Genomic DNA, 12,268 nt, shown 5'->3' on the forward strand with positions numbered 1-12,268 from the left:
TGTGTCCATTGACAGATGAACGAATAAAGAAAATGTGGCATATATAATGGAATATTATTCGTCCATAGAAAAGAAGGAAGTCTTGCCGTTTGTGACAACATGAATGGACCTTGAGGGCATTTTGCTAAGTGAAATAGGTCAGACAAAGAAAGATAAATACTGTATATCTTGGGACACCTGGGTGGATCAATCGGTTAAGTGTCTAACTCTTGTTTAGCGCTCAGGTCATGATCTTGCGGTTTGTGGGTGAGAGCCCTGGGTCAGGCTGCACGCTGACGGTGAGGAGCCTGCTGGGGATTCTCTCTTGCTCTCTCTCTCTCTGACTCTCCCATGCTTGTGTTCTCTCTCAAAATAAATAAGCAAACTTAAAAAAAAAAAAACCCTCTATAATCTTATCTATGGAATCCCAAAAGACCAAACTTTATAGATAGAACAGTTTGATGGTTGCCAGAGGAGGGGCGTGGGGGTAGGAGAAATGTGGGTGAACGTGTCAAAAGGTACAAACTTCCAGTTACATGATCAGTAGTTCTGGGGATGTAACGTACAGCATGGTGACTATAGTCAACAGTACTGTGTTACTGCAGTACCGAAAAGTTGCAAAGAGAGTAGATCTTAAAAGTTCTCATCTTAAAAAATACTTGTAACTGTGAGGTGATGGATGTTAATTAAACTTACTGTGGCAATCATTTCGCAGTATATACATAGACCAAATTGTTGTGTTGTACACCTAAAACTAATGCAATGTAATATATCAATCATGTCTCAGTAAAACTGGAAAGAAATAGAATAGAAAACATTTTTAAGAGATAATTTAATAGGAAAAAGAGTTATTGGGATTTGAATTAATACAACATTTTCTTATGTTGTATTATACATTGTGATATTGTTCTTATTTTTAATATAGCTTTGTTATAATTACATATGTATAGATGTGCATATGCATATAAGTGTATAAAATATATAATGTGTGTGTAATAACTATTTCAGATGGTTCTCTGTTCTCTTGTATGTTCTCTTGTATGTTTGTATAGTTCATTTAGCTTTATCAAGTCAACTATCCAGTAAAAACATTCAGTCGTTGGCTGTTTATATATTTTTTTCTCTTTTTTTGCTTTCAAATTTTTTAATGTTTATTTATTTTTGAGAGAGGGAGAGAGAGAGAGAGACAGACAGAGTGTGAGTGCGGGAGGGGCGAGAGAGAGAGAGACAGAATCTGAAGCAGGCTCCAGGCTCTGAGCTGTCAGCACAGAGCCTGACACAGGACCTGAACTGATGGACCGTGAGATCATGACCTGAGCCAAAGTCGGACACTTAACTGACTGAGCCACCCACGTGCCTTTATATTTTTCTTTTATTTTTCTGTTTTATTTTAATTTTTTTAATGTCTGTTCATTTTTGAGAGACCAAGACAGAGCACGAGCAGGGGAGGGGCAGAGAGAGAAGGAGACACAGAATCCGAAGCAGGCTCCAGGCTCTGAGCTGTCAGCACAGAGCCCAACATGTGGCTTGAACTCATGAACCGTGAGATCATGACCTGAGCCAAAGTTGGATGCTTAACCAACTGAGCCGCCGAGGCGCCCCTATTTTCTTAATTGTCCCTGTGGTTTTGAATTTGAATCAGGTTCTTCTTGGTGCACATCACGAGAGCAATCACCTTAAATCCTTTTGAGGTAAAGCAGAATAAGTTACCTAGTTAATTAATGACAGGGCCAGCACCATTTTTCCCCCATTTGCCAGCATGGCTCAGTGGTCTGAGGCTCTGGCTCCAGTCTCGAGTAGGTTTGAATCCCACCGCTGCCTTTTTTTTTTTTTTTTAAATTTTGATTAAAAAAAAAAACGTAAAATTTACCATTTTAATCATTTTTGTATGTACATTTCCAGTAGTGTTAGGTATATTCATGTTGTTGTGAAATAGATCTCCAGAACATTTTCATCCTGCAAATCTGAAACTCTGTGCCTATGGAACAATAATTCCTCTTTCTCCTGTCCCCCTAGCCCCTGATAACCACCGTTCTACTTTCTGTTTCTGTGAGGTTGACTACTTTAGATATCACAAAAGGGAACTCATACAGCGTTTGTCTTTTTGTGGCTGAATTATTTCACGTAGTATAATGTCCTCAAGGTTTATCCATCTTGTAGCATGTGACAGGTTTCCTTCCTTGGCAAGGCTGAATAACTCTCCATTGTATGTATACACCACATTTTGTTTATCCATTCATTGTTTTTATTTTTTATAAATTTTTATTTCTTTAACATTTATTCATTATTGAGAGATAGAGAGACACAGAGCGTGAGCAGGGGAGGGGTAGAGAGAGAAGAGACACAGAATCTGAAGCAGGCTCCAGGCTCTGAGTTGTCAGCACAGAGCCTGATGCGGGGCTCAAACTCACAAACTGTGAGATCATGACCTGAGCCGAAGTCGGTTGCTTAACCAACTGAGCCACCTGGGCGCCCCTATCCATTCATTGATTTTTTTTAATTTTTTTTTATTTTTATTTTTTTTAGTGTTTATTTTTATTTTTGACAGAGAATGAGCGGGGGAGGGGCAGAGAGAAAGGGAGACACAGAATCCAATTCGGGCTCTGTGCTGCTAGTGCAGACAGGGCTTGAACTCAGTGAACCTCAAGATCATGACCTATGCTGAAGTCAGACACTTAACCGACTGAGCCACCCAGACACTCCCATGTCCTTTGCTAATTTTTTAATTAGGTAATTTGATTTTTGTTGTTGAGTTGTAGGAATTCTTCGTATATCCTGGATTTTGACCCTTTATCAGATATATAATTTGGAAATAACGTCCCCCATTCTGTAGTTTGCCTTTTCACTCTGCTCACAGACTGTGTCTTCTGATGCACAAGTGTTTAAGTTTGATATCTTCCCATTTGTCTTTTGGTGTCTCTGCTCTTGGTGTCATATCCAAAAAATCATTGGCCAAGTCCAATGTCATGAAGTTTTTTCCCTATGTTTTCTTTTAGGAGTTTCATAGTTTGAGGTCTGTAGTCCATTTTTGAGTTCATTTTTGTGTATGGTATAATACAAGGGTCCAATTGAATGGATGTTTTTGATGGTGTGCTTCAATTATCCCTTAAGGGTCCAGAAGAACCAGAAGGCTTCTTGTGCCTGTGGAGTGGCCATCCCGGGCTCTTGAGTTCGATCAAAGTTATTTACATCATACTGGACAAACATCTGTTGAGTACATGCTAAGTGTCTGATGGGTCTGGGAAATAAGAGAAGGAATTAACAAAAACAGTAAACTAACAAATAGAATAAAGATAATAAAATAATAAAAAATTCACATCTCTGGGGTGATGTGAATGCTCTGCATCTCTATAGGAGTTTAGATTATAGAGGCTATGCATTTGTCAAAACTCCATGAATGTACACTTAGGGTTTGTGCATTTCATTGCATGTGAAGTTTACATAAAAAAAAGAAACAAATATTGAACTCTAGTTGATGATAAGCACTTTGAAGTTTTTAGAGGCAAGTGCATTTCCCTCTTTAAAAAAAAGAAAAAAGATATTTTCATCCTGCAAATCTGAAACTCTGTGCCTATGGTGGTGCCTGGATGGCTCAGTTGGTTGAGCGTCCACCTTCGGCTCGGGTCATGATCTCACCGTTCTTGGGTTCGAGCCCAGTGTCAGGGTCTGTGCTGACGGCTCAGAGCCCGGAGCCTGCTTTAGATTCTGTCTCTGTCTCTGTCTCTTTCTCTATCCCTCCCCTGCTTATGTGCTCTCTCTCTCCCTTTCTCCCTCTCTCAAAAATAAGCAAACATTTAAAAATCAGTCAAAATACAAAAAGTAATAGATGCGTAGAGAGGTTAATAGGTGATAAGCAAGTATATTTAAAGTGAATTTGCTCCCTGCTTGACATGTTTCATAATAAAATGTTGACGAAAGAAGATGAGCAGGTGGTACACAGAGACTTACCTTTACCCCACAGAGCACAGTTAATGGCCAAATGGGTTTTGTCAGGGTGGGAGGGTGAGCTGTAGAACTGGTTAGTACTGAAAGCATCTGCTCCCTTTTGGAACCTCTGGACAGATGTGCCTTCTATCACGGGGGATCGGTTGAATGACTGATGCTAGCCAGCAATTGCTGTGGTGCTCCAGTACCTACAGGAAGGAATATGTTTTACGTTGTAACTTAAGGTACAATTATACGTAACCAAAGCAAAAATTTCATAGAACTATACTTTGCACTCTGATGTTTGCTATTCAGTTTCTGGAAGAAAAAAAAAAAAAGGTCAGTTTTGATCCATTAACAGGTTAAGAACTGACAGTTTGAAAAATGCTGCTCTAACACATAAACCGTGGAGACCGAAAGATTGACACACATCATTTCACGTTCACAGCGAACGTTGCCATCAAAATCGTTAGCATCTTTAAATATTTCTTAGAGCTTCAAAGCCCAGGGGAGCTGGGTCTCCTTACACATGCCACTATAATCTCAGTTGTGTGACCTTGGAAAAGATGTTTAAATTTTCAGCCTCAGTTTCATCATCTGGAAAATGGAGATATTAGGGGAAATGCACACTTCATAGTCCTCTAGAAAAGGATTCAATGAGGTGATGTCTGTAAAGTGCTTAGCACAGTGCCCAGCGTTGAAAGGCTCCAACAGGTGGTGAATATTTTTATTAGCCATGAATTCACGAACTTCTGTGTTTGGGCCTCAAAAGAAATCAAAATGGGCTTCAGTGGAATATGGTGTCCCTCGGTGTCTTCTTTAGTTCTTTTTTCCCGTTTGTTTTTTATAGAAGTAACCTTTTGGAAGTACCCACTTGTTGGCTGTAGCTAGCACTCAGTAAAACAGTACTCAGTTTTCCAGCAGTTGGTGGTGGTGGCTTTGGCGAGAATGCCATTTGGAAACATGGGGAGTTTTGGCAGGCTTTGTCGTGTTTGTTGTTGGAGACTGCCTTGGCATAGTCCTGGGTGAAGGAGGGATGCCTGGGGTTTCTCACTGATTCATCCCTTTGGCAGAGAATTCTGGATAAACTGCATCTGATTTGGGGGGGTGGGCAGGAAGAGCCCAGAGGGCCTCATTACAAAGGAGTTTACCTCTTTGAAATTCCCTTACCGACAGTTTATTCTACACCATTTTGATTTCCTCGTTTTTAATCCGAACAACTTTGGCTCTTGGTGGAAATAATTAGAACACGTGCTGGTATTTTTGGCACAATTGGCATTTTTGCTTTTCTTAATTTAGTGGAATGTGAGGGTTTTATTGCTGGGAGGGCCCTTGCAAGACCACTGTGAGTCTGCCGCTTGATAGGCCCCTTCAGCAGGCCTTTGGCAACAGGTGGGGCACTCCTGCTCCTGTGTGGCTAGAGAGAGGAGAGACACAGTACTTTAGCTGTCGGACTGGGGCGTTTTAACCACAGCCAACCTGAGAAAATGATTGCTATCACCACTGTGTGCTGCTGCAGTCTCTCTTTTAAAAAAAAAAAAATTTTTTTTAAATGTTTATTTATTTTTAACAGAGACAGAATGCGAGTGGGTTAGGGGCAGAGAGAGAGGGAGACACAGAAGCAGAAGCGGGCTCCAGGCTCTGACCTGTCAGCACAGAGCCCGACGCGGGGCTCGAACTCACAAACCGTGAGATCACGACCTGAGCCGAAGTCGGACGCTCAACCGACTGAGCCACCCAGGCGCCCCTGCAGTCTCTTTTGAGTATGCATCTTACTACTTACTGTGTTTACCAGCTTATTACCTAGAATAGCAGCCAAGTTAGCAATCTCAGTGGCTTAACACAACCAAGATTTATTTGTTGCTCACATATCATATCCAATCAGAGTCAGGGTGGAGAATGTCTGTCTTTCTCTATACAGACACTCAGGGGCTTGGGCTGATAGGGGCCCCAACCATCTTGTAGCCATTTAGGGGGACTCATGACTTCCAGGTTGCCATGGCAGGGAAGAGAATCAGCATTCACTCTTCAGTGTTTTTGCCTAGAAGTGATAGAGTCATTTTGCTCATAGTTCATTGGTCCATACTGGTCGTATGACCCTGCCTAACTGCAGGGGGACTGGAAATATGGGGGAACCTATGGAATATTCGATGAGCATTACCAAGGAGAGATGATATGTGGTATTATGTGTGTTAAAACTATATATTGAGGGGCACCTGGGTGGCTAAGTCGGTTGAGCATCTGACTTTGGCTCAGGTCATGATCTCGCAGTTCGTGAGTTCAAGCCCCACATTGGGCTCACTGCTGTCAGCCTGTCAGAGCAGAGCAGGCTTTGGATCCTCTGTCCCCCTCTCTCTGCCTGCCCTTCCCCCACTTGCACTCTCCCCAAAATAAATGAATATTTAAAAAGAAACTACATATTGAAAAAATGCAGCTTCCGATTTTCTAGATCTGCCAAGTTTCATTTAATCTCCCAATTTTCTAAGTCTCCAGGTTCAAAGAGGCCACCATGGCAGCAGCTTTTACTGATGGCCTGGTAGGGGCAGGGAAGCTGCTGCCAATCGCAGAGTTACGGGATTCATGAGCAGAGCAGCAGGTAATACAACAGGGAAATGGCGGGGGCAACTGTGACTTCTGCTGACTTGGTGTGGTTACTTTGTGTGGCAGGCTGAAAAATCCTCCCCCCTTTCTTTACCCCATAGATAGCAGGTCCTGATCCCTGGAGCCAGTGGGTGTTACCTATATGGCATCAGGGGTTTCGCAGATTGATTAGATTAAGGATCTTGAGTTGGGGGTTATCCTGGATTAGCCCAGTGGGCCCTGAATGCTGTCACATGTATCCTCATGAGAAGGGAGCAGAGGGATTTGACACTCTGACAGAAGAGGAGGAGGCAGTGGACCATGGAGGCAGAGACTAGAGTGACATGGCTACAAGCCAAGGAATGCCCACAGCCATCAGAAGCTGGAAGAGGCAAGGAGTGGATTCTCCTCTAGAGCCTCCGAAGGGATTGTGGCCCAGTAACTGGGGGATGGGGCAAGAGTGAAAATTTTCTTTCCGTACTCTCTTTTTTCTTTCTTTTTTTTTAAGTTTTTTTTTTTTTTTTTAATGTTTATTCATTTTTGAGACAGAGAGAGAGAGAGAGAGAGAGCACGCACGAGTTGGGAGGGGGAGAGATAATCCTAAGCAGGCTTTGTGCTTGTCAGTGCAGAGCCTTACATGGGCCTGGAACCCACGAACCATGAGATCATGACCTGAACCGAAGTCCAGAGTCAGTCACTCAACCGACTGAGCTACCCAGGCGCCCCTCCTTACTCTCTTTTCTCATCTTTTAAATTTATTTTTTTTTTAATTTTTTTTTAAGTTTTTTTTTTTTTTTTTAACGTTTATTTATTATTTTTGAGACAGAGAGAGACAGAGCATGAACAGGGGAAGGGCAGAGAGAGAAGGAGACACAGAATCCGAAACAGGCTCCAGGCTCTGAGCCGTCAGCACAGAGCCCGACGCGGGGCTCGAACTCACGGACTGTGAGATCATGACCCGAGCCGAAGTTGGACACCCAACCGACCGAGCCACCCAGGCGCCCCACATCTTTTAAATTTAAACCATGTGAATCTACTACCTATTCAAAAGAAAGCAAATAAAATTAACCTTTACAGTTCTGCCAACCCTACAGTAGGGGAACATGGTTCATTTTATTGTGATCTTGTGGAATGCACAACTTGTGATGTGTGGAATGCACTTGTCATTCTTTTCAGAATGTTGCCCCATGGGCCCTCCCATCCCACCTACTCCAGTTTCTTCTCTCTCTCTTCTGGTGTTCGGGGGGTAAGTCAGTGGTGGGAAAGAATTATGTGGAGAAAAATAAATGATGCTGTAATAATTACAACTTTTGCTTAGAATTTCAAAAGGTAATCTGACTAAAACTTACCTCAGAATTACCTCCCTTTCTGGATCAAGGCTTCCAAAACAGTGTGCTGAGATTTAATTTCCTCAGCCTTGAGGAGTGCAGGCGAGGGCCAGGGTAGCCAGAGCCCAACCCCCACCCCCCCGGCTGGTGGCTTCTACTTCGAGAATACTGCCCGTTGCTGACAGTGTGCTATGTGAATATTATTATTTTCAATGTGTGCAGTGATGTGGAAAGGTTGGTAAATACTGCTCTAGGTAAACTGTGGCCTTATATTTTAGAATACGTGTTGCATAAAAACAGCTATGGAAAACAAACAAACAAACTTGCTGGGTCTTTGGGAAAAATTTAGTGATCGTTTTGCTCCAGTGCAGGAGTCCTTAGCCTTTTTTCCACCGCGACCCTTGTGATGAGGATGGTCATGACCCGGTGGCCATCCTGGTGAGGAAACTGGCACTTTTGCATAGCCCAAAAAGCTGGCTCGGCTTCAGTGTTTCCCACACACGCCTATAGGAAAAGAAAGTAGAGTAACATTTTAGGAAATGATCTTGAGTTCACTCTTATTTACCAAGAAGTGAATTGATGAAAACTTGGGTGTGTCCACCATCTGTAGGAACAAAGGCATTCTGACCCACATCATAAGTGACATCACAGTTGGGAACAACTGTCCTCACAACGTAAGTAACATTTCATACTGTGGCTAGCTGCATATAAGGTAATTTTAAAACAAGAAATAAGAGATCAAGTTTTTTAAAGAATTGGTGACAAGCAAAAAAAAAAAAAATAGTAGTACCACATGCAGTGTATAAATAGAAACTTTATCAAGTTCAATTTTCATTTGAATTATATTTGTTGTTCTGTTGTGTCCTGGTGGGTCTGATGATGTTGGTAATGCTGTCTGTTCTTTATGTTTTCTGGAAAAAGTAACTGAATTAGTATGTCAATGTAGTATTATCTGAAGATATCTAAGAGCTGTTAAAATGCTTAAAAATAAAATGATCAATTCTCCCTTTGTTCTCTTGACAGGATAATTGAAGCTATCTGCATAGGTTGGTTCACTGCAGAGTGCATCGTGAGGTTCATCGTCTCCAAAAACAAGTGTGAGTTTGTCAAGAGACCCCTGAACATCATTGATTTACTGGCAATCACTCCGTATTACATCTCCGTGTTAATGACAGTATTTACGGGCGAGAACTCTCAACTCCAGAGGGCTGGAGTCACCTTGAGGGTGCTTAGAATGATGAGGATTTTTTGGGTGATTAAGCTTGCCCGTCACTTCATTGGTCTCCAGACACTTGGTTTGACTCTCAAACGATGTTATCGAGAGATGGTTATGTTACTTGTCTTCATTTGTGTTGCCATGGCAATCTTTAGTGCACTTTCTCAGCTTCTTGAACATGGGTTGGACCTGGAAACATCCAACAAGGACTTCGCCAGCATCCCTGCTGCCTGCTGGTGGGTGATTATCTCTATGACTACAGTTGGCTATGGAGATATGTATCCTATCACCATGCCTGGAAGAATTCTTGGAGGAGTTTGTGTTGTCAGTGGGATTGTTCTCTTGGCATTACCTATCACTTTTATCTACCATAGCTTCGTGCAGTGTTACCATGAGCTCAAGTTTAGATCAGCTAGATATAGTAGAAGCCTCTCTGCTGAGTTCCTAAATTAATGCATTGCAAATCAATTCTTGCATCCACTTCGTTTGATAGGAAGAGTTGACTCTCCTTCCTAGTCATCATGTGCTTCTTGCTGGGTGAGTGCTGCAGTGGTACTACCATCATGTTGGTAGGGTAAAAATTACCCTTCCCAGCTGAAGGGGTGAAAAAATGTACTTATAATGGAGTAAGTAGGATTGAGACCGTGAAGGGAAAACAATGACTCCTAGAATAAATTTTAGGACCTTATTTTATTTATGCCTGTCTTCTTCTTGCCTTGAACAATTACACTTTTTGTGTTTGTTTTAAAGTATAGTATGTGAACGTTTTAAAGCCAAAAGGTACCATTTTCCAAATGTTTTCCCATCTTATGAAATTCAGAAGAAGCTTGGAAGTTACAGTGTTTTTTTTTTGTTGGAGAGTAACATTTTTATTTCTAAATGTTTTATAATCTCTCATATCAATGTCAGAAGTATCCTGGAAACATATGTCACATGCAGGAACTGTTTAACAAATACTTTAAAAATTTGGCCAAATTTTAAACTGTATAATGGAGCTAGATATGAGCAAGGATAGTATTTGAAAAACTTTCCTAGCATATTTCTCAATTCCCTGATTTATTTTTGTTTCTATTATTCACCTTATCATACAGCTTTACGGAAGCTTGAGCATGTTTTCTTTTTTCCGTTTTGGATTTCTTTTATCTTTTTACTGAAGTGACTCAACAGAGTATTTCAGAATGAGGGGAGCTTGTATTGTTTTAGCATTTTATTGGAGTTCATTTTACTTGAATTCATTCACTGCTGTGACTAGGTGATAATTGTCCTAACATTCAGATGTCCAAACAAGAATATTTCCAACATAGGAATGATAATAGAAATAGTTTGATATTACAACCCATATTTATCTACTTCTGCTCTTAGTTTTTTTCCGTGGGTTTAATAAGACTTAGCAGATGAAAGGATGTTTATGTAGCCTTTTTATACCAAAGTCATATTTAGATGTTGTCACGGGATTATCATAAAAAGAGAAATTAAATATTTCCTTACTCTTGGTTGCTATGTAGCTAAGCCAGTTTTAAGCCAGCTAAAAGCAGTGAATACATAATTGTTTGATCTGAGCTTCACCATGTTGAATTGCAGCTACACCAAAACTTCTTGTAACAATATTGAACAATATGCCACATTAATCTGGGTAGATTATTAGGATTAGATAACATAAAACTGTTGACTGTTTAGTGCTAAAATTTAGCAATATGAATTAAGATTTTGCTTTGTTAACCAGTTGCCATAAAGAAGTTAATATATAAACACAAAAAATTAAAGTCATAGATTCACAAATAATTTAATGTTATATACTGCAATTTAGTGGGAGTGGAGAAGGTGGGTGGAGAGGAGATGGGGCCTGGATATATTTATTACAGAACAGAAGTGTTCATTAAAAGAATATTAGCTATCATCTAGTTCAAACGTCAACTAGCACAAGCAGACAACCAGGGCAAGAGAGGATATGACTGTGGAGGAATTAGGGCCAAAACCTGGATGTCTAAAAACCTACTTAGCCCAGCAGCTTATTCTTAACACATGTTTAGGGTTTGAGAAAAGCCTCAAGAAGCCACACTTCTTTGCCATTGCCATTGCTGGGGTAATAATAGCAAAACCATTCCTTTTCCCTAATTTCTGAGTTTATGTGACATTTTGGCCATGAAAAGAATCTCACCCCATCTTTTTTACTATTGCGCACTGGTATTGGTATGCTGCTTATTATATACTCAAAATAAATTCTGTTATTTATTGTCTACTTATTGTATTTTAATATATTTGAAATAAATGGCATGGATTTATTTTTTCTTACCTATTTTGATTAGGGCCTTGTGGTTCATGCGAATAATATGCAGATGAAAGCATCCCCATATTACTAATAAAAATATGGCAGCCATCCATTTTGCTGGCACTGAGAAGCCTTCATGGAAGTATGTCTTATGTCCCCAAATAAATTATAATTATCTTGAGGGCTGGGGCCCTCTTTCCGGCACACACCTTCATAGCCCCACAGCGTCTGTGACAGGTTTGGGCACATGCTATCGTTGACTGATTTGGGGGGAGAGATTTCTGTGTGAAGAGGCAAGGAGAAGCCCACACCCACAAGTGCACATGTAGAGCCGCATGTGTGAACACACACACAGACTTTGAGGCTGCCCTTAAGGAACAAGAAATCTCCTGTTGGTGGTGACAGACCAAGGACGTCTAATGACTAATCCAGCTACCCATTTACTAAGAATGGTGATAAGAAATTATAGAATACTTCATGAGTTAAGAGACTGTATCATGGACATTGTAATTTTTGAGGAACAGAGGCGTTTTTCTTGAAACTTTTCCCTGAATGTTACTGCTTTTAAAAAAGCCATTCAGTAGGGTGATTTTTTAGTTGTGCATTTGGACGTTTCTCATAACTCCATCGTCACAGCACGGATACTTTCATTAGGATCTGTGTTAATACCAGTAAGTCAGATGTTATCCTAAATTATTAGAATGCTCAGTGAGGAAAGAGGAAACCCGAATGTTGGTTCTGGTTTTACCACATGTGAGATTGTAACTTAACCTTAGGTATATCTTGTTTTGTATCCTCTAAGATGGTGGGGTTTTTTCCAGATTAAAGATACAAATTACAGAATGCCTTTAAAAGCGAACATACTCTTAACAATCCAAGGCCTTATTTATCTTTTTCTTTTATGGCTCTTTTGTACTGTGGGTTGCTGGTTGAAACTGGCATTTGCATTTGCTTGGCTCTTGGTTTTCGCAG

At 40.7% G+C, this 12,268-nt stretch overlaps 1 protein-coding gene across 18 annotated transcripts in view; it reads left to right on the forward strand.

Moving 5' to 3' along the window:
• Positions 1 to 12,268, forward strand: part of KCNG3 (potassium voltage-gated channel modifier subfamily G member 3) — a 64,220-nt gene that overhangs the window by 32,531 nt on the left and 19,421 nt on the right. For 14 of the 18 annotated variants that reach the window (XR_006215908.1, XM_042982076.1, XM_042982086.1 and 11 more), the window contains exon 2: positions 8,835 to 9,263. Coding sequence is in view for 17 of the 18 variants with exons in the window: in XM_042982076.1 (XP_042838010.1) it covers positions 8,835 to 9,263 (429 nt within the window). In the remaining variant the exon portion in view is untranslated. Of the gene's footprint in view, positions 1 to 8,834; positions 10,335 to 12,268 lie in introns of those variants that run through there. The other 4 variants (XM_042982091.1, XM_042982090.1, XM_042982080.1 and 1 more) reach the window with 2 other exon arrangements.

This window comes from Panthera tigris, chromosome A3 (genome assembly GCF_018350195.1).
Source record: "Panthera tigris isolate Pti1 chromosome A3, P.tigris_Pti1_mat1.1, whole genome shotgun sequence".
Taxonomy (NCBI): domain Eukaryota; kingdom Metazoa; phylum Chordata; class Mammalia; order Carnivora; family Felidae; genus Panthera; species Panthera tigris.